This window comes from Propithecus coquereli, unplaced genomic scaffold, assembly GCF_000956105.1.
Source record: "Propithecus coquereli isolate 6110/MARCELLA unplaced genomic scaffold, Pcoq_1.0 Scaffold419, whole genome shotgun sequence".
NCBI lineage: Eukaryota > Metazoa > Chordata > Mammalia > Primates > Indriidae > Propithecus > Propithecus coquereli.
Genome location: NW_012149941.1, coordinates 1,784,019 through 1,810,485, shown reverse-complemented (window position 1 = coordinate 1,810,485; position 26,467 = coordinate 1,784,019). Strand labels below are relative to the sequence as shown.

The window sequence follows — 26,467 nt, the reverse complement described above, 5'->3', positions numbered from 1 at the left end:
CTCAGAATATAAAATACAAGTTCTTTGATTTTCTCTAACCTTCCTACTTCTAGATCTCCAGGGGATGGGATGGAGGAAGTGCTCCTTCCTGTGTCCCAGGAAAATAAACCTCTTCCTTATCCCTTTCCCTTAATGAAGTGAGATGCTCCTTCTTCCTTCTGATGGGTGCAGTGTCGGCGCAGGCAGGATGATGAGGGCTGAATAGCTCGTATGTGACCTCTTGAAAGAATCCCAGAGAAAAGGAAATCCAGCTTTGAAGATAAAGCTTTTCATCCTTCCAAAGCCGTGTTCCTGTACACCTGCCTCTGTTCTCTCCAGCTTCTTGCCTAACCCAGTCCCTGGATTTGAAACAGTCTTAAAAACACCTAACCTCTTGACCCAATGATAATGATGATGGTGAATGCGACGATAATAATAATGGCTAACATTCATTAAGCACTTACTGTGTGCCAGACACAGTTCTCAGTGCTTAATTGTATTAATTCTTTTAAGCCTACGCCAATTCTGGGATGTAGGTGCTATGATAACTGCATTTCCAAGACCAGAGAACTGAGCCTCAGAGAGCCTAAGTAACCAGTAAGCACACATAATCAGTTCTTTTGTTTCCAAATGCATGTGATAATTAATAGCCATAATGATGGCCCAGAGCCTCTTCAAGATCCTTAAAGCATTCTCCAAATCTTCACAGCAAGATGAAAGCGTGTCCAACGCAGTTATAGTGTTAAATATCTCTTTAGGATATCATAATTACTTGAAATGCCTGTTCATTCTAATCCTTTGAAAATTATAATTGACGTATGATAGATGGAGTGACTATATTAACTAGTTTACTTAATTGAGCACTTTCACTACCAATCATCATACTTTTCAGCATTGTGTTGCCACACACAGTGGGTGTAGAGGGGAGGAGACAGATTCTAATCCCAGGTTGTTCACTAACCAGCCATACAACTTTAAACTACTATTCCCCTCTCTGGACCTCAGTTTCCCTATCAGTACAATATGAAGGGTCTGCTCTGATCTCTAAAATCTTTGCTCCTGTGTTTTAATGGATCAGGAGTGAACAAACTCTGGCCCATGGCCCAAATGCAACCACCATCTGATTTTGTATGGCTCATGAGCTAAGAATGAACTTTTTTTATATTCTAAAATCATTGGAAAAAACCAAAAGAATGATAGTTCATAACATGTGAAAATCAAATGAGATTAAATTTCAGTATCCACAGATAATTTTTATTGGAATAGCTTTGCTCCTTCATTTACTCTTGTCTACGCATGGCTGCTTTCATGCCACAACAGCAGAGATGAGTCTTTGAGACAGAAACCATATAGTTTGCAAAGCCAAGAATCTTACAATCTGGCCCTTTACACAAAAAATTTGCTGACCACTGGTACAGATGTAGAGTAGATGGGCACTAATAAGCTTCAGATAAACCCCAGAAGCTTGGGGAACATCTAAGCAACCTTAGGAGGTTGGTGTCGAGGAGAGAAACTTAGCACCATCCCACAATGTTCTTTCAAGACAGACAGCTGTATTGGAAGCCCCTGCTCTGGCAGGGGGAGACATTTATTCCGGACTATTAACTGTGTCAGCCACAGTCTGAGGTTCTTTGTCCTTCTTTGTCTGGGGCAATCTGGACATACCATCCTCAAGCTAAACTCATTTGTTTTTCCAATGAAGAGGCAGTATAACACACTGGTGAAGAAAACAAATTTTATGGTTAGACCACAGTTTGAATCCTTGCTTGCTGTGTGATCTCATGGGAGTTTCCAAAAGTTTCTCAACCATAACTCCTCAAAAGAAAATTAGAATGGATACTCGCTCACTCATTTATGCAAATAAGTATCCTACTATGTACATTTACCTCTCAGAATTGTTGAAGGAATTAAATAGGGATTATCCATACAAAGCATTTCACAGAATGCCTGGCTCAGGATAAGAGCTTGGGAAATGTTTAAAGTAAATCTAGGGGTGACTTCTCAATTGATTATTTAATTTTTCATTTTTAAATGGCAGTAACTCAAAACTCTTAAAATGCTGTTTGGATAGAGTTATGTAATGCATATGAAGTGGCATTTTAGCCATTGTTATCATTTTTGTTATTCTTTTGAGTAATGCTTCTGAAGCTATGTCTCAGTAGAGCATTTGACAGCACCAGTGTTCTTTAATTCCAGGCCAGGAGATCACAAATTAAGCAGGGCTCTCTTAACAGACCATAACAAAGCTTCAATAAATACACCAACTCCTCTTCCATGTCCTGCCACTGCTAGTCCCTGCCCCACTTTCCAGTGACTAATGGATGATCTCTAACCAGCCAGGTACAACAGAATTATCTGAGGAGCAATTTTTATTTTTTAATAGTGTTTAAAATGCAATGTATTCACATGATAAAAAAAGATATTACAAAAGGGTATAAAATAAAGAGCAAACACCTGTTCTATCCAGTCCCATACTTTGTAGAAATAACTATTTAAAACTTTTCCTGTATTTGATTATTCTGATGGTTTCCTCCACACTTCTACATAGTATATCTATATTTCTTTTTCTTACTTGATCAATTTTAATTTCATGTCTGACTCTCCATTAGAAAGATGACAAGTCATCTCATACTACCCCCCACATCCTCTCCTTAATGTTTTTTAGTTGTGCTATTATTTGGAATTCTTCTGATGATTACCTTTATAATTTTAATATGCTGAACCTTGATTTTTGATTCACCAGCATGAGAGCTTTGACAAAATAAAGATATTGTTTCCCCTTTAGGGCTACTAAATGGTAGTCCTTAGGGATGGCTATTTTGCAAAAGCTCCCCAAGGTGCTTTTGTGTCCCTCAGGTTAAGGACCATTATCCTGAAAGCTTACAGTTTATCAGCCAGTTCATTTGCATTTGAAAGAAGACAGTAGGCATAGCATCCTTCTTCACTCATTCATTAGTCACACATGGGACAAAGTAAAATGCTGCAGAAGTATAGAAGAAGGAGAAAAGAACATAATGACCTGGTAGCCCCAGGAATTCACTCATCACAAAGCTCCATTTTAGATGAGAAACAATAACTCTGCAAAGAACAGCATCTTGTGACAGTGCTGGGGGCCAGTGGCAGGAGTCTGGGTTTAGACCTACATTCTCAGACTGAATAATTTGAAAAACGGCAAATAACTTGCATAAAAAGTACCCTGTATATTAATTTCATTTTCATTCAATAGCCACAGTGTATATAGCAATGGACTGAGCATTTGGGGACATGTTATCAAATAGGCAAAATGGCTCAAAGAGAGTAGTGACAATCAAACATCATTGTTAAAATTTTTAATAGAATATAATTAGCAATGTAGTATCTTTGTACAATATTATTCAATTAATAGCACATATAAAGCAAATAAATAAAAATGTATTAATTACCAAATATTACCCTCCAAGGTTTTTTTTAATAAAATGTTTTTTTAATAATTTTTTAAGAAAATTAGAAAATGATTTAATTAAACCTTATTTAAGATAGTGCCCAGGGGAATAGAGTGCGTGCGTTGAATTTTCCAGTTAACCAGTGGGCAAGAAGTTAATGCCTTTATTTCCCTTTCTTAGTCAAGAACACATTTCTATATTGGCATAGTCCATTTTCATGCATATGGAAAAATCAAGTCTAGTAACTCTATACTCATTTCTTAGTGATTAAAGACATTGTAGGGATGCAAGATTATCATTCTCAGCATGAAATCTTTCATGGAAGGGAAGATGTCAGCTATTAGATGAATGTACATTGACCTCCAAGTTATTTTCTAATTTTGTTTCTTTTACTTAACATGACAGCTATGAGCATGTTTTATCATTTTTTGTCCATTCTTTCTCAGGGAGACAGGAAAGTTTGTTTGGAGGATCTCATCAGTTTGATCATATGTAAGCAAGGTTTGACTCCACTAACCTCATAGTCAGATGTTCTGGTGATGGGGTTGAACAACACTTACATTTGAACAAACTCTGCCATTTCCTTTGGCCTTCTTTATGTTTGAGATGGAAACAGTCAGTACAAAATGCCCAGGATCTTGCTACAGATTTTCAAGTGGCAGAATTTGACTGCAGGAGATAATTTCCTTTTTATTTTCTCAGTAGTTATTTTATGAACAAGTTGTTCTTAAAGTCTCTAAAAACAATGGGAAATCTCTCAACTGTGTTCTAGCTTTTTAATTTTTTTTTTCAGAATATTACAGAGTTACAAACATTTTAGTTACATAAATTGCTTTTGTACCATTTGAGTAAAAGTTGTAAGTGTGCCCATCATCCAGATAGTGTGCACTGTACCCATTAGGTGTGAATTTACCCATCCTCTCCTCCCTACTCCCACCTGCTTGATTTCTGATGAATGTCTTTTCCACATGTGCACACATGTTGATCAATTAGTACCAATTTAATGGTGAGTATGTGTGGTGTTTGGTTTTCTATTCTTGTGATACTTCACTTAGAGGAATGGTTTCCAGTTCCATCCAGGATAATACAAGAGATAGTTCACCATTTTTTATAACTGAGTAATACTCCATGATATACATGTACCACATTTTATTAATCCACTCATGTATTAATGGGCACTTGGGTTGTTTCCACATCTTTGCAATTGTGAATTGTGCTGCTATGAAAATTTGTGTGCAGATGTCTTTTTTATAGAATGTCTTTTTTTCCTTTGGATAAATAGCCAGTAGTGGGATTGCTAGATCAAATGGTAGGTCTACTTTTAGTTCTTTGAGGTGTCTCCATACTACTTTCCATAGAGGTTGTACTAGTTTTCAGTCCCTCCAGCAGTGCATAAGTGTTCCTATCTCTCTGCATCCACACCAGCATTTGTTGTTTGGGGACTTTTTGATAAAAGCCATTCTTGCTGGGAGTTAAGTGATATCTCATTGTGGTTTTGATTTACATTTCCCTGATGATTATAGATGTTGAGCATTTTTTCGTATGTTCATTGGCCATTAGTCTATTTTCTTTCAAAAAGTTTCTATTCATGTGTTTTGCCCACTTTTTAATGGGATTGTTTGATTTTCTCCTTGCTGATTTGCTTGAGTTCTTTATAGATTCTAGTTATCAGCCCTTTATCAGATGTATAGCATGCAAATATTTTCTCTTATTTATTTCTCTCTATTCACCTAATGATTGTTTCCTTGGCTGTGCAGCTTTTTAATTTGATCAGATACCATTCATTTATTTTTGTTGTTACTGCGATTGCTTTTGGGGTCTTCTTCATAAATTCTTTGCCTAGGCTGATGTCTATAAGAGTTTTTCTAACATTTTCTTCTACAATTCTTATAGTTTCTTGCCTTACATTTAAGTCAGTTATCTGTGATGAGTTAATTTTTGTGAGTGGTGAGAGATGCAGGTCCTGTTTCAGTCTTCTACATGTGGCTATCCAATTTTCCCAGCATCATTTATTGAATAAGGATTCTTTTCCCCAGTGTATGTTTTTGTCTGCTTTGTCAAAGATCAGATGACAACATGGGAATGGTTTTATATGTAGGTTCTCTGTTCTGATCTATGTCTATGTCTATGTCTATGTCTCTGTTCTTATGCCAATACCATGCTGTTTTGGTTACCATAGCCTTGTAGTATAGCTTGAAGTCTGGTAAATTGATGCCTCCTGATTTGTTCTTTTTGCTTAAGGTTGCTTTGGCTATATGGGTTCTTTTCTGGATCTATACAAAGTGTAGACATGGCACAACTGATTAGCACACGGTACTTATGCAGCGTACTAGGTTTTAACCAGTGCTAGGATGGCTGTGCTCTTAGACAGTGTAATGTTTTGAAATGTATATTGGGTAAGGGAACCTAATTCTGATTTCACCTTTACTAACAGCTTGCAAGGACCATTGTGCAAATCACTTACCTCTGGACTTCTGTGAACTATGTCTATAGAACAAGTTAATCTCAAAGGTATTTCCAAACTGAGTTTCTCTTTTCAACAAAATTCATCCACTGGCATCTGCTGCCTGCTGGTCATATTTCTCCTGGCTAATTGGCATTCTTATTTGAGGAAAGTCTCTGGCTTTTATTTGTTCATTCAACAAATATCTATTGTGCATCTACTCTATGCCAGGCATTGTTCTAGATGCAGGTTCTAGGACACATCTGTGACTGAGACAGAAAATGTCACCACTCTCATGAAGCTGACATGCTAATGGGAGGAGAGAAGACAAGGAAAACATGAATGAACAAGATAGTCTCAAATGGTGATAAATGCTCTGGAGAAGCTCTAGCAGGGCACTGAAATAGAACTGACTGGACAAGGTGTTGAGGGTGACTCTATTGGGTTCTTCCAGAAGCAGTTCTCAAGATGAGGATTCCAGTACAGGTGGTTTCTTTCGGTGCCAATCCTAGAAACATTAGTAGGAAATCAGGGAAGGGAAGGCAGCCTATAAAGGTGCATAATGAAAACACACTGCAGGCTACTGCAGAAACACAATGCCTTAGGGGATCTCCGGATGTTAGTGTAGAACATGCATCAGGGTTATGCCACTCAGGAAAGAGGATTCTGGGGCATTTATCTACTGACTCCCCACCTGGTATTGGTTGAGAGCTGCTTCTGGGTGCATTAACTCCCCAACATGTCTGGCTTACCCTGCAGGTAGGTGGGGTAATAGGTGTTTGCAGTTAGTATATAAAGTAGAATACCAGTGTACAAAGGAGAGTGGAAATGAACAGGATGCGGACAGTGTCTACCACAGGGCAAGAATTGGATCTTTAGATAAGGGGGTCAGGAAAGCTCTCTCTAAAGAGACGGCATTCTGGCTGAGATCCAAATGATGGAAAAGAGCCAGCCAGGGAAATCACATTATCAGGCAGAAAGAATAGCAAGGACAAAGGCTTTGAGTGCAACTAAGCTTGGTTTGTTTAAAAAATAAATGCAATAAGAAATCACAGAACTTTAGAGACACAAGTTGGGGAGCAGTGTCTCTGTACCATGAAGTCCATTCTTTCACATAAGAAAACTGGACAAAGGCAATGAGAAACCCAGAGATGCGGGCAGTGCCGTAGGATCCAGACACAGAGCTGGGACCAGTGCTCAGGTCTCTGGGCTGCCAGTCAGAGCTTTCCCATCCCCCACAGTGCTTCCATTTTCCTATCTCACTCACTGGGATTTGACAATTTCCTTAAGCCATGGAACTGAAAAGGCAGTGACTTTATGATCCCTGCTCAAATACCTGCAGCAGACCTCCAATTATACCAAAAAAAAAAAAAAGACCTTCACGTTAACACAAGGCTCTATGTGACCCAGCCTTGGGCAGCCACTCTGACCTCACTTCCCTGACTCTCTCCTCTCACTCACTGTGCTGCAGTGACACCAGCCTCCTTCCTGTTTCTTGAACACGCCAAGCATCCTCCCACCTCTGGGCCTTTGCTCAGAATGCTCTTCCCCAAATATCCCCATAGCTCAGTCACAAGGCTTCACTTCCCTCAGATACCTGTGCCAACACCACCTCCTCAGGGAGGCTCATCCCGCTCATCCCTTTCAAAGCATGATGCCATCCCCACCCCCATCCATTTATTCCACTTTGTCTTTCTTCGTGGGATTCATTGCTGCCACTGAGTATACTATACTAGATTACACTATACTATGCTGCATACTTACTTGTTTATTTATTTGTTATCTACCTTCCCCATTAGAATGTAAGCTCCATGAGAGAAGGAACTTGTTTCATTCACTCTTAGAACAGTGCACTATAGCTTCTCAAAATTATCTGTTGAATAATTAATGAATGAGTGAGCAGTGGAGTGAACAAATTGCCTTAGTTCTGGTCCTCTCTCTGCCACCAACTCACTGAATCAATGACTTTGTGCAAGTCAATTCTCCCACTCTGTTTCAGTTTCCTTATCTGGCAAATAGACATTTAAGTTTTACCTTATAAAGCAATAAAGTGAAATGAGGCCATAGATAAGAAAGTACCGTATATTATTGAATATTTTATACAAATATAAGATTTCCATCTCAAATTAAAGGCTTCCTGAGTTTGAGTGAATGTCACCAAATGGGGTGGAAAGTTTCATTCCAATAAAGAATGCTTCGTGGATGTTAGAACTGCTCAGGCCTCCTCATAGATAAAGATCTAGTCTGTTACACGGGAAAGCACACGGGGTGAAGGATGAAGACCAGGTCAGAATCCAGCCTCTTCTACAGACTTGCTGGTGACCTCGGGGAACTCATAGGAGCTTGCCCCAATGAACTTGAGATTCTTCTTCTCTCAAAAAGGTGGAGGGTGAGAGGGAATTGTCCCATATTGTTGCCGCATATATCTGTATCATCATAAAAACCCTAGTCACCACGTATCTATCACTCAGTCTGCACCACACACTTGACATGTGTCATCACATTGCGTCTTCTCCCCAACCTCCTGACCTCCATTATTCAGACAAGAAAACTGTCAAGTACCCTAGTCCGTGGTAGTATAGTAGCTTGTGACTAGCAGAGCCAGCACTTCAACGCTGGCGTGCTGGCTCCTGAGCAAGTACTCTTAACGATTGTGCTAACTTTGTGCATAAACTAAGGGGTAACTGAGTTCAGAAGGAAGGGAGACACAACCCTCTCTTTGTTGAGTCAGTTCCACCTCGTGGGCAATCCTGTGATTCTGTAACATGGTTAAGTCGAGCTAACCTGGCAGCACGTTCTGACTTCTCCCTCCTCTTCCCTCCACAGGGCTTCATGGACATTGACTTAAACAAATTCAAGGAGAGTGGAGCCAATGTGACAGGTTTCCAGTTGGTGAACTACACCGACACCATCCCAGCCAAGATCATGCAGCAGTGGAAGAACAGCGACGCTCGAGACCACACCCGGGTGGACTGGAAGAGACCCAAGGTGAGGAAATGAGCAGCTGGCAGCAGCCTGGCCCTTCGCCTGCCCCAGATTTCTGGACAGTGTTAGTCTTTGAAAAGGAATAGATTTTCTAAAAGGAACAGGCTAAGGAAAATATATTCATCAAGATATAAGGGTATAAGGTGCAAGAGACAGAGAACCCAAAATGACAATAGTTTAAACAAGTTAGACATTTTATTTTTCTCTCATACAGACAAAATTTAGGAGTCAGCAGTCCAGGAGTCGTATAATGGCTCCACAATCATCAAATATCCAGGCTTCTCTTGCTGTCTCATTCTGCTGTCCTCAGCACTTGGCTGCTACGTTAGAGTCCAAGATGGATGCTCAAATCATAGCCATGACCTCAGCCTCCTTCCAGCAGGAAGGAAAAAGAGAAAACAAAAAGCATAATTGCTTCCTTTCAGAAATTTTTTCAGAAGCCACACACAGATCTTCTACTCATATGCCATTGGCCATATCTCAGAAAACTACCTCCAGTTAGCTGCAAGGGAAGCTGGGAAATGGTGGTTCTATTCTGGGCAAGGCTACCGTGTTGCACAGCTCAGGCCGGTGCTCATTTTGTTGCAACTGAAATGTCGTTGAGTTGTGTGGTGAGGTGACCCTCATTCTGGTCAGCTATATGCCCAGCTAAAAATCGAGGCAACCTAACTAATGAATATCCAGCAGATCTCTGCCTCAGAGAGTCAGTTCTCAATTATCGTGCAGACTAGCTGCCTCTCACTTATGAGCAGTGCAGCTCTAAATCCTGCAACCAAAATTTATTTTGTTTGCTGTTTGAGAATTGTTTAGAATAAGGATAGCAAGTGATTTTTCTTTCCCATGTAAACTCAAATAGATTGGCAGTGGCTGTGTGGAATACTGTGTTGAGCAGGATTCTGAGGCTAAGTTTATTTATCTGGGGCAAACAGTGAATCCTTGGCAGACTTTCTCTTGCCACATGGTCAATTTATTTTTGTAAATGGTGGACCATTTAACTAAGACACTTCTCACTCTACTGTTGCTTAAACTGATTTAACTCTTCAAGAATGGAGACTTGTTTCAATATGAGCGTAAGCAAACAAAATCACAAATGCCCTTTAAAACAAGGAGCAAACCACATAGGAGTTAATTAATTAATATGTGAGTACTCCACTCGATTTTCAAAAGATTTGAGTAGATTACAAAAATAATATAAATGTAATATAATTTAAAAAAAGAAGTGAGAGAATTAAAGCTAAAAATTAGAAAAAGACTTATAGACATTCATTCTTCAGCTCTGTATTGTGAACTTACAGTATGCTAGACAACGCGATAGGTATTAGGAACAAATTAGTGAAGGAGACAGATGTGAGTTCCAAAACCAGGAAATATTTTTGTGGTTTTGTTTCATCCACATCTTAGCCCCCTTTTGGTCAAGAGGGGAAACAACTGACAGTTGTCATGAGTAAGCACAAGAGGAAAATTTGCAGGATGTAAACTTACCACGTAGGTGAGCCACGTGCAGAAATAATTAAGAGCTCGCCGTTCTTGGATTTTTTTTTCTTTTACTGTCACAAGAGATGGTGGAGTAAACAGTTCCCCTTGGCTTCTAATTAATGACTGTAATACATGGAAAACCAACTAGTTTTCCATGAACTATATCCAGCCTGCAGAGGTATTACATTTAATCTATGCATTTTTCCCCCAATTGAACCAACATTTTAAAAATTGTAAGATTGCACACACAAATCTAGAATTTTGGCTTCTCTTCAAAAGTCATAACCAGTGATACTGAATTCACAATTCAGGAAGGCAACATTGGCCAGTGTGGTGGCGTGGCACTTCCCGTCAGATAGGACAGGCACTGCCTCCCTGTATCACCATCGTCTCCCCACTTGTGCCTTGCACCTGGCCCAGTGCACACCTTCCCATCACCAGAAAGCACATTCCCAAATACAGCCCCATCCCTACCTTCCTGGCAGCTCGCTCTGATAGCTAACTGTCTCCGTTCCTGCCCCCAGTACACCTCTGCGCTCACCTACGATGGGGTGAAGGTGATGGCTGAGGCCTTCCAGAGCCTGCGCAGGCAGAGGATTGACATATCCCGCCGGGGGAATGCCGGGGACTGTCTGGCTAACCCGGCTGTGCCCTGGGGCCAGGGAATCGACATCCAGCGAGCTCTGCAGCAGGTAAGCCGGCAGGGGTTGCCCCATCTTGTGGGAGCCCACTAGGATATTCCAGCATCAAACTTGGGCAAAATGCAGCTGTTTAAAAAAAAATTGTAGGAGCACAACTGAAGGTTGGAACAGCGACTGCATTGTGTTCGTGGCTCTCAGCATTCATGGAAGCTCATGTAAAAAAATTTTTTAAAAGCCAATAATATGGAATAGCCATCCCTTATAGTGTAAAAGCTGTATTTTGTGCTTAGCAATTATGCTGAAAAAGGAAAGCCGGTGATTTTCTGTATTTAGAAAGGGGACTTGAAACTGGGAGGGAATGAAACTAGCCGTGTTAGCAGTCTCCTTCCTGGAGACCCTCCCCTCTCACCGTGGTTTTCTGGATTTCCTCTCTGAACACATTTCCTGAGGGCCTACTGTGTGTGGGGCCCCAGAAAATGTTTCCTAGTACTTCTGATATGACCTTCTTGCTTCTCAGTGTCGCAATCATCAATTTTGTTGCACTTAAGAACAGTTTAAAAATCAGAGCTAGAAAATGGCCGTGCCCCTTCCAGTCGGTTGGCTGTGCAAAGGATTCCGCGGCTGAATCCAGATACAACGGGGAGAAGTATAAATATTCAGTTAGTGATGTGTCTGCGGTGGAAGCAGGATGAGACAGTGGTACACGTGGGCATATATTTAGCATCCCTGGTTTAGAAGATCCTGGGGATGCGCCTCAGCTTTATCATTCTTGGAGGTCCTAGAAACCTCTAGAAGCACCTCAGGCTGTGATTCTCAAACTGCCAACAGATAGCACTGTATTATGCCTCCGATGCCTCATGATAGAGAGGGTGTATTTCCAAAGGGACTGGGGAAGGATGGTGTTGCTCGCTGCAGGAGGAAGACAGAGCATCAGGCATAGTGGCAAGCCAGCAACAGCAAGACAGTTTGTGCAAATGCCCCTGGGGACCCACCCTCCCCAACCAGTGGAGTTGCCTGGGTAAGACCAGCTATACTTTTAAGACTACATTCAGCGGAAGATGAATTTCAGCTCCTGGGGGAAAAGAGGAGCATTTCTGAATGAGGGAGAAAAGTAGAGCAAAATGTACAACTATCTCCATTTGTTTGCCAACCACACGTGCACAGCTCTAGCAGTTTTCACAACCTGCGGAAAGAGACGAGAAAGGAACCTCACCAGCTGTTCCTCAGCCCTGAGGAAGTGCCTTACATAGAGGAGAATAAGGAGTTCTGTCCTTTGGAATGAAGCTAAACAGGAGCCCTGCTAACTGCAGGAGGACCATGCAAAGGAGGACCTCCTGCAGCCCCTTCTGGCTCCCCTGGTCCCTATGCAGGGTGGCCCCCAAGTCACCAGGCAGCAACAGCAGACACCAGGCAGCTTCCAGAATGCTTGCCGAAGGGGCAGCGCCTCCCCCTCAGCTTATTTAAAATGCTCTTCCAGACTCCACAGTCGAGACAGATTCTATTTGCAATGCGAGGTGGTTTCAGAAGGTCCCAGGCACTAGCCCTCGCCTGCACAGGCCTTCCAACTCCCTTGCCTCTCCCATCTTAATGGTGTCCCTGAAAGCGTATTCTGACATCACCATGGCAGTGATGAAGCCTGGGAGACAATGCAGGGTGGCAGGAAGGGCTGTGAGCCAGGAGGCAGGAGAGCTGGGCTCCAAGTCCAGCTGGGCCCCTGGCTCTCTGGGTGACCTTGAAATATTCATTTAGCTCTCCTTCAGACGTCCCTTTCCTTATTCCTGAAAATGAGGAGGTTGGAGAGATGACCCTCAGTGTCAACTGGCTCTAAAAATTCGAAGAGCTAAATTTTTTTTCTTACGGTCTAACCCACATCCTTCTGGCTATAATGTGTTCTCATTCTTCTGCCTCTGCCCTCTGTAGGGTTTGAGAGGAAGCAGTTGCTTTAGTCAGAAGAATACTGACCTCTTTTATTTTGTCTTGGAGCCAAGATGCAAGTGTGTGTGTATGTGTGCGTGTGTGTGTGTGCGTGCTCGCGTGTGCGTGCATGTGTCAGTTGCTCCCTGAGGGCCACGGCATGCTCTGGCCTGGGGCCATGCACCAGGGAGGACAAGGGAAGGCAAGGTCTACCCTCGAGAAACTCCCTTCAGTGTCTATGGAGAAAAAGAAAAAAGAAAAACTAGCCCCCCCAAAAACCCCAGAACATTCCAACCCTAAGAACAGAGGTTCCAACTGATTCCTTTTCAAACCTTTGCGAAGCACCTAGACTCAAGAGAGTTGATTGCTGACAGAGACCTTAGAGATTACTGACTCTCATTTTCCCTCACTTTCTAAATGAGACTGCAGACCCAGAGTGGGTGGTGACTCATCCAGGCTGACACAGCCGCTTAGCAGTGGAAGCTGTAGCAGACCCCAGTCCAGGGCTCCTCCTCCTGCCCAGGCCAGGCCTGTCCTATGGCCTGGGGGCTTTGCTTCTGAGCAGTGACCACTGGGGCCTTCCGTACATAGTCATAGCCACTGTCCAGCCATTTCCCCTTCTAGATCCATCTCTTGAAATAGCCGTGCCATCAGGGAGCAACTGCCCACCACGGGCTGGGTAAATGCTGATGACATCCAGTCCCTGCAACCCGGAGCTTGGAAGCTGAGGTCTCTCTGCATCCTGACCACTGGCCTTCAGATGGCACAGTGGGAGGAGACCTGTGGTTCAGCTTGTGTCAGCGCTGGGATGTCTGTGAGTTAGGCCTGGAGGCCCAGCACAGCCTACCTGGAGGGCTAGCACACTGGGGACTTAAATTCTAAAACCAGCGGTAATAATAGCCATGCTGTGTGAAGGGCTTACTATGTACGAGGCTCTGAGCATTTACATGTATTACCTCACTGAATCCTCAATAATACTCTGAGGTAGCTAGTTTTATTAAGTGTGCGTTGTAAATGGAGAAACTGAGCTTCCAAGAGGTTATAAAACTTCCCGAAATTATGCAGCTAGCTAGTGGTAAAACTGGGACTCCAACCCACATTTAGCTGACAACTCGCTCTCTATGCTTAACCGCTCTGAAACCTCGAAGGCCCAGCCAGGCAGGGGAGACACAGAACTATGGCCCAGCCCTCAGCAGCACATGGCCTTGGGTAATATCCGTGCACCACCCCCCAGCACCCAGCTGTAATTTCCCCAGCAGCAGAATGAGGATAATCCGCCTGCCTGCCTGCCCCTGCCTGCTGTCCAGGGAGCTGTTCAGAATATTAATGAGCCCACATCCTGGAAGCCCTCAGCGCTTCAGGAAGGCAGCGGCATTAGGGTACCCATATGTCGCCTTCTGACTGGTAGAGAAGACCAAACTCCTCAAGTCAGGTTCTTAAGGAGGTTATAGGCATTTGAGGATGATTTAACCAAAAAAAAAAATCTGTTGACTCTTTTCTCAGAAATATCCGCACATGTACATACATATATTTTTGTATGACCAGAAGTGGTAGAAACATAGACACTCATAGAAGCCTATCCCAGGACTTCAGAATACCTGCCCTGAATAGTGACCATCGCTCTTAGTTTTTCGTTTCTACAATCTGCTAGCCAGCAATCAAGCATGTGGAAGTGAAGGCACGCCCAGCACTGGGCCAGATGGGGTCTGCACAGGGGTGGGCCATGAGACACAGTCCCTGCCTTTCAGGGCTCAAGATCCAGTTTCAAAGGCAAGACAATCCTACAGGAAATAATGGCTAGGACGACGTGGATTGAGGGCTAGCTAACACGGGAGGCTGTTGGTGCTATGGCTGGTGGGAGGAGAATGCCATCACTGAGCAACGCAGACACCAGCAAGGCTCGGGGCCTTTGAATAACCAGAGATGGAGACTGGAACTATCTCAAGCAAACTGAGATAGATGGTAATGCAAGCCTTAAAGGAAGAGTAAATTTGAAAGAGGAGTAAATCGCATTTTGGAGGTTCTGGATGGGGACGTCAATGATACCCAGTAGAAGACTAGAGTAAGGGTACAGGCGAGGACTTGTGGGTGTCCCACTGGGTTCTAACTGAGGCTCCATCAAGCACTGTCTGGGTGATTTTGACTTGATTGCTTGATTTTTCTAGGCCTGGATTTCCTCATCTGCTGAATAGACATAATCCTTTTAGCACTGCCGCCCTCACTGGCTTGTTGCAAGGGCCAGAATTATCAGAAAGCCTAATGGATACTCTTCTTTGAACTAAGGGGAAACTGCATGAGACAGAGCCAAGATTATTCTTCCCATTGTTTAGATGGGAAAGGGAAAGTTCAGAGGGGTCCTGAGATTTGCCCTGGCTGGAATAACTAAGATGTAGTCCAGCAGGAACTTAGCCCACAGGCCTCAAAAGTGAGCATCCAAGAGGAAGGATCCACACAAAGGGAGCTGCAAAGGCATTACGGAAGCCCTGGGTGCAGAGTGGCTCAGCTGTCTCCCCTAGGGCTGCTTTTCAGGTTCCAGTGAGGGAAGAGGGGAAGAGTCAGTGTTGACAACTATTATAACAAAGATTCTTTGCTTGACCAAACTTTAGTCAGGCTCCTCAACTTTTGCCTAGGCCCATCTGTGCATGTCTTATAAAATCCAGTTTTCGCAAGGAACCCTGCTAAGTCAGTTTAGCAAGACCCCCAGGGTCGAGTTCTTCATCCTCCACCATCCTCCCCCAGGTGATGTCTGATCACCCTGGCCTGTTATCTCTGATGTTTCCTCTTAGTAAGTTTCCATCCACTGACCCCCACCCTGTCCTTGGCAATAAATTCCCACTTGCCAGTGCTGTATCCGGAGTTCAGCCCAATCTCTCTCCCCCATTCCAAGACCCCATTGCAGTGCTCCCTATACCTGTAGCTAAGGTCCTGAATAAGTCTTCCTTATCATGCTTGAACAAGTGTCATTGAGTAATTTTCTCGTTAACGTGGTTCAAGTAGTAAAGACACTAATAAGAACTCTGCGTGCCCTAGGCAGGAAAGAAAATGCATGCTTCAGCCTCCCACTGGTGGCAGACTTATTTACAGGAAACCCAAGGTTAATTCTCCATCTTTCATGGAAGGAGTTGATGGGCTCCGGGATAGTGACAGCAGTTCCGGGAGCAGGAACCAAGGAGAAATGCCTGGGCTCCATCAGTCTGATCTCAGTCACCTGGGGAGGCGGGGATAAGTGCCCAGAGCTCAGCCCTGATGGATGCGGACAGCACTTTCAAGATGTTTCTGAGAAGCTTCTTCCTCTGAGTCTTGACTTTCCACGATAAGTGATTTGGGTCTGAGCCATTCTCTTGACTTCTCTTTGTCATCACTGGGTAGTGGTTCTGGGATGTCTCCTTTTCTATTCTCTGATACTTTGATTTATCTCAGTGTGTGTAAAATTTGGCTTCCTCAACTAGAGAGGAAGAGCCGTCAGTGACCCCAGACCTCTCAATGAATCACTGTGAGTCCTGGAGTCAAGTGCCATCAGTTCTGAGTGTCAATAATCTTACCTGTAAAATGGGCAAAAATCCTCTGCTCTGGCTACCCACTAGGTTTCTGTGAACATCAAATAAGTAGGTCTTATGAAATCACTGTGCCAATGCAAGGAGCCCTCAAGTCACTAGAACTTTGCAGGTAGGACCCCTGGCCTTATTGGAAACTGAAGAAGGGATGTAAAAGTAACAATGAAAAAGTCCTGATTTGTGCTAAAAGAGTCCCTTGCTCTAAGACAACAACTTGTCAAACCCAAGGCCTCAATTTTAGATCTTCTTATTTTCTATCCCTCTTATCTGCTTTATGCAGCATGGTAACAGTAATCATCATCATCATCATCATCATCATTATCTACATAATACAAACCATGTATTGAACACTTATGTCCCAGACAATATGCTAAGAACTTCAGTTCTTTGAAGAGAAAACGAAGAAACAGATAGGTTTAGTGACAAGCCCATGACCATGTTCTTAGATATGGTCAGAGCACAGCCTGGGAGATGCCCGGCAAGAATACTACAAGGCAAGTGGAAGACACTACATTGCACGTTTTTGTGTTGCTCACCTGAAGCCTAGCACGGTAGCACTGGCCCGTGTGTGAGAGACCACTGGATATCTTAAGTGAAGACATCAGAAGACATCAAAAGCTCTGGATTTTAGACCTGCCTCTGCTACTTGTTAGTCGTAAGTCTTGAGCAGTTTACTTTACTTCCCAGAGTTTTGACTTTTCTCATGTAAATGAAGATCATAATCTCTATATGGCATACCTCAGGGAGTTCCTGTGGATAGAGAGGCAGTAATGTGGGAAAGTGCTTCATAAACATGAAACATATGGAAAGTGGTGGTAATATTAGTATCGCTGTTAGCAACAATAATGATAACAGCTGGCATTTGTTGAATACTCACCATAGGCCAAGCATTGATCATAAAAATCCCATTTAATCCTTAAAACAACCTTAAGACATAATTAACTTTAATTGGTCCCATTAAACAAATGAGGAAACTGAGTCATAGATTATGTAATCTTCCATACTAATATGCCATATTGATAATTAGCATGATATTTGAGACTGGGGCCAAAAAGTAGTTGCCCATTTGGATCATTAATGACACTTCTTCCTGTTTGAGCAAATCAATCTACCACCCAGTCATCTGCCACATCTACCCCAGTCTGTTTTTCCAAACGAGTTACTGAAACTGACACCTACCAACCTAGCAACCTGATCTTGAACCTGAATCAATGGAAAAGCTAAAGACAGGCCAGAGACGACAAAGGTGAGACGAAGGTGAAGTTGCTGATAGAAGGGAATTTCTCCCTTCCTTTAATTCTTCATAGTAGGATCTGTGCTTTGTTTTCTCTCTGAAAAGCAAAGACAGCCCAGACTTTTTCAGAGCCGGGGATTTCTCCAGATTTATCTGAGAAAGTGAAGAGCTTGCTGTATAATTTGCTCAGTACTCTGGGTCTGTTGTGGCCTCCCCGCTGAGACTTCAAACCAGAAGGTAACAAGAGGGTCAGCCTCTGAACAGGCGCATACACATGTGTGTGCACACACACATTCTCTCATTTCCCTCTCAAATACACACACACCCCAGCTATTCTTATGCCTGTTAAAGACAGAAGAGCTGGCCACTGTCAGAAAAAGATAAAATTCTGCAACGCTTCTTTTTAAACTATTTTAAAGGGGAAAAATAATAAAGAGTGCTGGTTTACAGGCTCGGATTTGTATTGGTAACAAATTGGTAAAGCCCCACCTCACTGGCCTTAGGCAAGAGGGAGCTGAGGACACGTGGCAAGTCGCCAATAGAGAACACGGTTTCTTGTGCGTGAGCTGATGATACGCAGCTAGACGCATTCTCAATTTGAGAGTGAACTTGCACGGCATTTGCTGGTCACCTATGGAGCAGCAGGCCTTGCCCTAAAGGTCTTGGATCCCCGTGTTGATCTCTGGCTTTTAATACAAACTTGAAGATATGAGGCTACGGAAATTTGGTTTGACCTCTGTGCGGAGAAGAAATCTCTTGCAGCATGTTTTGGGATTCCAATGCAAACTGTATTTTAACCAGCTGAGACTTCTTTGAAACCTTGCATGCTCTGGGCTGAACGTAAGGGGTTCTCCTCCAATACTATCAAGTTCTCACACCACTTCCGCATTAGCTGTTGTCATTTAAGGTAGACAGGGCAGGAATTTTGGAAACCGAAGGCTGAGAGAGGTAAATCACCCGAGGTCACTTGGCTGTTAAGGAGGATTTGGTCAAATCCAAGTCTTTAGATTTCCAAGTATTTTATTCCTCAGACTCACAGAGGAATTAAGAAATCATTTTCAAGCACAGTCCATGACATCGTAAGGCTGGCCTCTGGTCCTGGGTCTTCTCCTGACTTGCTAGTGATGGCACACCAATTCCTTTTCTTTACAAGATCCCCCACTTTCTTCATCCTCAGATGTGTATCTGGGGAGGGAGGTGGTAAAGCCAGTGGTGCGGTGGGGGGTGTTTGATTAGAGATGCAAAAAGGTTTCACCTTAGTATGCGCTCTGACCCATTGTAAGTATTTGCCTAAAGTAACAGGTGAAAACAATTTTCGAGATGGATTCCAGTTCAGGGAAAAGAGGTCTGTGCTCTGATGTGAACGCCTGCCATGGGCAAGGGAGTGGAGAGCTTTAGCATTTAGGCTACACCAAGACCTCACCCCATGGAACATTCTTGGGTTCTGGATTTTTCCTTCAGCAGAAAAGCAAGCAAACATGAAGCGCATCTTCTGAGTTCATTGTTCCCCACTTGGCTTTGTTCTCCAGGTGCGGTTTGAAGGCTTGACAGGAAACGTGCAGTTTAATGAGAAAGGACGCCGGACCAACTACACCCTCCACGTGATTGAAATGAAACACGATGGCATCAGAAAGGTAAGGGCCACTTTTGATTCCATTTCATATGGAGAGGCCTTGAGCAGAGACTCTGGCCAGAGTTGAGAGCTCTGTGAGTTCACCTTTCCTGGAATGGATCTTTGAAGAGACTCGGGCAACATAGGTTCTAGACTGACTCGGCTCTGCCACTAACCAGTTAGGACTTTGGGCAAATCAGGTCCCTTCTCTGAGAATCCATTCACTCATCTGCAAAATGGACATAGAAATCTTTACATTTGTCTCAGGGTGCTTGTGAAAACCCAAAGTATAGAAACCACTTTGAAAATATAAAGTAATTGATGTGTTCAAAATACCACTGCTATTCCTGAGGGATTCTGAACTAAGAACTTCAGAATAATGATTATTGATGAAGTTAACCATCTTCTGCTAACCTATACTTAGTCACATCCACTCCGTTATCCACACAAAGAGTGAAAAATATGTGTATATATATAAAAAATACATATGCATATTAAAATTCTTAGAATAACTTTCAAATCCTTGGAATAACATTCAGAATTCTACCAGACCCTGTGTGCTCTGGCCTCTGTCAATTTCTTTAACTTTAACCTTTGACATTCACTTCCTTCCTCTCTCCTCTTCAGTCACTCTGATTGTCTCTCACTTCCTTGAATACACTACGTTCTTTCTTGCTGTTGAGCCTTCACACATGTTCCCTCTGCCTGGGACTCCCTCTACCCTACTCCCTTCTCTTGCCTGGCCAATCCCTCCTTAGCCTCAGCACTCAAAGTATTAATAAATGTCATTCCCCAAGGAAGCCTCCCTGGCCTCGCATGGCAGCCTCTAGTTCCCTGCCCATGGCCTTCATCACATTTCTAATTCCTTGTTGTGGCACAGCATAGTGACCAAGAAGCATTGCACGGCGTAGTATAGAACTGGTAGAGTGCCATGGATCAGAGTACTACTCTGGAATCCTAGAGACTGAATCCTGACTTCACTATTTACCAATCTGTGATCCTGGACAAGGTATTCGAGCTCTTTGTGCCTTAATTCTCTCATTTGATAAATGAGGGTCACCGTAATCCTTCTGACCTCATCAGGTCATTGAGTGGATTGAATGATCAAATGGTGTGCAGAAGTTCTAAGTGGCAGGCCAGACACATTGAAAGCTGGGTCTTAATCTCTCAAAGTTAATGTCTTCTATGCTTATGTTGCCAAATACACTTGCCACTAGCCATGTGTGGCTATTTACATTTAAATTGAAAATTAATTAATATTTAAAAGACAGTTCCTCAGTGGCACTAGCCACATGGCAAGTACTAAATAGCCACATGTGGCTAACAGCTATCACATCCAACAACAAAGAGGTAGAAATTTTCATCATCACAGAAAGATCTACTGGAAAGTTCCCTACATACATTCTATGTCCCCAACTCTTATAAACCCATCTTCTCTGCTGTCTTGTCTGGAATCCATTTCTCAGTCTATCTTGACTCATTCCATTCATCAAAGCTGTGTTACTTTCCTATTACTGCTATAACAAATTACCACAAATGGCTTAAACAACACAAATTTATCATCTTACAGTTGTAGGTCAGACGCCTGACTTGAGTCCTGTTGGGCTAAATGTGAGATGTGGTCAGGGCTGTGTTTCTTTCTGGAGGCTGCAGGGGACAATTTGCTCCTTTGCCTTTTCCAGCTGCTTCTAGAGGTTGCCCATATTACTTGGTCCATGTTACCCTTCCTCCATCTTCAAAACCAGCAGCGTCACTCTTCCCTGACCCTTCTTCCACCATCACATCTTCTCTTTGACCACAGCCGGGAGAAATTCTCTGCTTCTAAGAACTCATGTAAATAGATTGGGCCCACCCAGATAACCCAAGATAATTTCCCCATCTCCAGGTACGTAACCTTAATCATATCTGCAATTTCTCTTTTGCCATGTAAGATAACATGTCCACAGGTTCTGGGGATTAAATCATGGACATCTTCAGAGAGCCATTATTTTTCCTACCACAAAGGCCAAGTTTAAATGTCTTCTCTTTCATCAAGCCTTTCCCACCCAGTAGAAGCTATCTCTTGTCCTGTTGTGTTCCCACAGCACATTTGAGTCCCCCAGGACATTATCACATTCTCCCTTGTTGCAGTGGCGAGTGGTACATATACTGTTGTTTTTCCAAGACTACAAGCAACTTGAGGGCTTCCAGAGCCCATTTTCCACCCCCTAGTGGCTATACTTCAGTAATCAGCCACAGTAGGCCCCCTACCTGCCTTAACTTTCAGCACGTACAAACAAGGGCTCTCTACTTACCTGTGAATGTAGCCACTGAGAGCGTATTCAATTTCCAGCAAATCTTTGCCATGAGGATTGTACAAAGAAACTCTCTCTGGGGACAAAAATCTGCTGTGAATGATGCTCATCCAGAAATAGTCAAGGTTTGAGATCGCTTTTGTCATCCCCTGTTCTTCTGATTCCTGCTGCTGGAGAAGACATCTGCTAAGTCACTTAGTTCTTATAACCCTCAATTTCCACATCCTTAAAATGGGAACAGATCACGTCTTCATTAGCACCTGATCATTGTTCAGTGAATGTTACCTGTATTAGTGGCATTAGCGGCCATGGTAAATGTCAAAGAGGTGGCACACAACTGAAATCCGGAGAACACTGAGATGGCTTATTTATCCCTTTCGAAGCTTTTTGTTTCTTAGTGTGTTTATAAGAGTATCAGCTTTAGCGATACATCCCCTTTTCCAGGTGGATAAACCAAAGCAGAGAGGACCAGTAGGCCACCTAAGTTCTCACAGTGAGCTATGGCTGAATGAAGACCTTAATCCGGGCCCCTGGCTCTCTAGCCCGTGCTCACCCTGCTGCAGCGGCTGCTAAAGCTGAGTGTATCAGAGTGACACAATCGGGACATTTCTGATGACTGAGGGACTGGTGGGAGGGTGGCAGCTGGGGGAATTTTGCTGCCCTAGGAAAGGACATCAGACATCTGACTGCCTCCCTAGGCCATCTTCTTTTCGGATTCTGGGGAGAACTGGTGATATCACCCCCCATCTTACAGATGAAAACATAGATGTTGTAGCTGTTTTGTGTAAGGCCTCAAGCAGGCAAGTAAATTGCTCCTAGATAGCAAATTGTTGACCGTGGACCTCGGCTGTCCCTCAAAATCCTCAGAATGGCCTTTTGCCCTCAAGGAAAAAAATATTGCTATTTCCTGGAAGAAACAAATTGGCATTTCTGCATTGTGTCTGAGCAGCTATGTGTTTGGCATTATTAGAATATGGACGTTGATCTGTTTTTTCCCCCTCTGGAGTGGTGGAATGGCTTAAAATACAGCCAGATCCTTTTCTATACCTCAGTGGTACACTGGATATGTTGGGGACATAGCAGTGGTGCAATAATAAGAAGAGAAGCCAGAGACTTCCACCCCAGTCCTGCCACTGTCCAGCTGTGGGGCCTTCAGCATCTTTCTTAGCCTCTTTAGGTATTTTAAATAAGTGAGAGATGTTGGGCTATGCAACCCCTGATTGCTCTCAGCTCTGATTCTGGATGCTAATACCATCTGATTTTTTATTTTTTTATTTTATTTTATTTTGGTGGTTTTTTTTTTGTTTGTTTGTTTGTTTTTTTTTGAGACAGGGTTTCGCTCTGTTGTCCAGGCTAGAGTACAGTGGTGTCATCATAGCTCGCTGCAGCTTCAAACCTCAGTGGTCCTTCTGCCTCAGTCTGTTGAGTAGCTGGGACTACAGGTGTGCACCACTATAATCAGCCAATTTTTCTCTTTTTTGTAGAGACAGGGTATTGCTCTTGCTCAGGCTGGTCTCCAACTCCTGACTTCAAGCAATCCTCCCTCCTTGGCCTCCCAGAGTGCTAGGATTACAGGCGTGAGCCACTGTGCCCAACCTACATCTGATGCATTTACCAGCCTCTCCCCTAATCACATTCTTCCTTTCCTGGATGAACTTTGGCTTCCTCTGTGGAAGTGGGGTTTCCACTGAGACCTTCATTATTTGACAAATTGGTCATTGGTGTGAACTTCCCCAATTATTTCTCTCAAGACCGGCATTCCCAGCCCTTTGAGTTGACCCTAAACCTTGCCCAGAGACTTCTGGGAGCCTTTTTTAAAACTCTTCAAGACTTGCTGTTTATCAAGAACTTCTCCTTAGAAGTGGAGGCCCTGAAGCAAGATTCGTGGTTCTCAATCTATAGCGAACAGAAGAATTACTAGATGCCTTGTTAAAAACGCAGATTCCTGAGTCCAAACCCCTGGGTAGTCTGCTTTTGGAAAATAGAGACGAGTCCCAGGGATACATACACATTGTAAAAGCATCCTCTCCAGCCCGCAGGGGTCCCAGTTGGTGCTCTAAGAGATTTGATGAGAAACGTTGGCAGAGTGGTTAAGAGCTCAGGCTTTAGAGGCAGACAGACTAGGATTTAAGCCTCTGCTTTAGACTTTACTAGGCACGTGACCTTGAGCAAATTATTTAGCCTCCCTAAACCTCACTACATCATCTCTAGAAAGGTGGTAATACCCCTCTGCCCCGCAGGATTGATGTTAGGACTAAACAAGACAATCCTTGCTACCCCACTGCCTGGAGTAAGGGTTTCAGAAAAGTCACACCTGCACATGGTAGGGAACAGGCAACCCATGATTGTTTGTTTATGCTTTTAAACTCCTTTCTGTAGTTCACAGGGATTTCATGTCAGCATTGCATCTGGGTGAGTCAGGCAGTGCAAGCCCATGGAATGGATAAATCAGGAAACAGAAATAACAGAGTACCTTCAAATCCACAAGCAAATGGCTGTGCTTTATTTTTCAGATCCCGGAGCTGTTTTTAAACTTTCTTTCCAATGACTAAATCCTTTCTTAGAATGTGGGCTTAAACATCCTTTGTTTACAGGGTATCTGACTTTCAGAAAATCAATTCTTTCACGTCTATCTGTGGCTTCAGGCTTTTTACTCAATCAGCCTCCGAGCAAAGTGATTTCTCAGATTTTCAAGGGTGACCTAGTTGTGCTGGTTTCAGTGAACATTACATGGCCTTACCTGATGTGCGTAATAAAAAGGAGCTGCTTCTTCCCAGTTCAGGTCCTTGAAGACACTCTCCTGCTCCTCAGGCCTATTTCCTGTCCACACATGTGCCGGCACACCCTCTAGGCATCTGGAACCGATTTGACATCCACTGAAATGTGTGTATTCTAAGCATCCTTCCATCATAAAGTGTAGGAGCTTCAGATGCCTGGATAGGTACTGGCTCTACTAAAATTGAATCTTCAGGAAATGGTATTCAGAGACACCACTTCACTGTGGGGTACTGATTTAGGAATTTCTTTCTGAATAAAATATCTTCTCAATTTCAGGTAGCATTATAAATCCTAATAAATGGCTGCTCACTGAAGAGGTTTAGGGAAAATTCTCTTACATCTTACATTATGGGACCATTATTGTTGATTTAACCATCTCTGGCCATCACCATTGTTCCTGTAGAAAGTTTTGATCTGGTCGAAGTCACCTACTTCTTATTTCAACTTGATTTGAGTCTCCCCTGCCCTGCCCAAGTTTGTGTCCTCAGTTCTGACCCTGTGTATAACTGGAATGGAAAGATGGGCAGAAAGGAAGACTAAAGGGGCACAAAGTCCTGCTGATATCAAAAGTAATCTCCTAAAGTCCCAAAGAATTCATAGCTCCTCGTGCCATATTCCCTATGGAAGTTTGTCTTTAAATCCTTGCCACCCAATTGTAGACATACTGAATCGTGTTATAGTTCAAAGATATGGCCTCACTCCCACCACTTCTCTCCATTTCTACTGCTGACCACAGAGCCCAGTCTACCTTCCCTGCCTCGTGCCGTAGCCTCCTGATCTGTAACAGTCACAAGTCCCGCCATGTTCTTGTCCCTCTATAGGGCCACTTTTCCATCACAAGAGCTGGAACAATCATTTTCAAATATGCATCAAATTATTTTTCTCCTATGCCTAAAAAACTTTCACTGGCTTCCTGTTGCTGGTAAAATATATTCTAACTCCTTACCTTGGCCTTAGGAGCCCCTGATGCTGCTTCCCTGTGACATCAGCTCTTGCTGCTCTTTCTCCAGCTCATTACTCTGGCTACACCGGCATCTTTGCATTCCTAGCACATCAAGTTCACTCTTTCCTCAAGGCATTTGCAGTCGCTGTTCCTTTACCTGGCATTTTCTATCACTCTATTTTCATGTGCTGTGTTTTTCCTTGTCGTTCAGGTCTCAGGCCAAGTGAAGCCACCTTGGGAGAGGCCGTCCCTGCCCAAGCTTTTTAAAGTAGCTCCCAGCACTGTCAAATTATCCCATTTTTTTTCCATAGTGCTTATTTTTTCCTATGTATTTTTGTTGGTTGATTAATCTAGATTGAGGTTGGCAAACTTCAGCCCACAGGCCAAATTCAGCCTGCCACCTATTTTTGTATAGCCCATGAGCTAATGGTTACATTAACATTTTTAAATGGTTGAAATAAATCAAAAGAAGATGATTTGTGACAAGTGAAATTTATAAGTAAAGTTTTTCTGAACCGTAGCCATGTTCATTTGTTTATATATTCTCTGTGGCTGCTGCCACATTGCAACAGCAGAAATAAGTAGCTGCAACAAAGGCCGTGTGATCCACAAAGCCTAAAATATTTACTGTCTGGCCCTTTAAGATAAGTTTGCCAACTCTTGGTCTGGGTATGTATTGTCTTTATTCCGCTTTTCTCTTCCTACTGAATGTCCTAAAATGTCAGCTCTCTAAAAGCAGGGACCAAATTCATGTAACATACTATATCTTCAATGTCTAGAATATACTGACACATAGTAAGCACATGCAAATAAATGGTTGTTTATTAAATAAATGGGCAGTTTATTGAACATTATGGGGCAATCAGGGAGCATACTATTCCTGCCCATATTCTGTAGATCTACCAGGAAGTAAGGGAAAAAAATTCTGGCAAATTTAGTGAAATAACACATCAAGGAGAACTGAGGTAAAATTACACATAAATTTATTAACTTCAAATCTATTAAGTGTGTCAGTTTAGATAACCCTAGGTTCTGTAACAGATAAACTCTGAAATCTCAACTGTTGAATGCAAAATAAGTTTATTTCTTGTTCATTCAGTGACCAGTTTTCGGGCTGAGGGTTTTGGCTGAGACTCAGGCTTATGGAAGCGCCACTATCTACTTGGGTCTTTCTGAATGTCAATATCCAGTT

General features: G+C 43.0%; 1 protein-coding gene across 7 annotated transcripts in view; it reads left to right on the top strand.

Moving 5' to 3' along the window:
* Positions 1–26,467, top strand: part of GRIA1 (glutamate receptor, ionotropic, AMPA 1) — a 306,850-nt gene that overhangs the window by 177,481 nt on the left and 102,902 nt on the right. For all 7 annotated transcript variants that reach the window (XR_001137844.1, XM_012653191.1, XM_012653187.1 and 4 more), the window contains 3 exons: positions 8,671–8,832; positions 10,830–10,997; positions 19,178–19,282. Coding sequence is in view for 6 of the 7 variants with exons in the window: in XM_012653191.1 (XP_012508645.1) it covers positions 8,671–8,832; positions 10,830–10,997; positions 19,178–19,282 (435 nt within the window). In the remaining variant the exon portion in view is untranslated. The remainder of the gene's footprint in view (positions 1–8,670; positions 8,833–10,829; positions 10,998–19,177; positions 19,283–26,467) is intronic.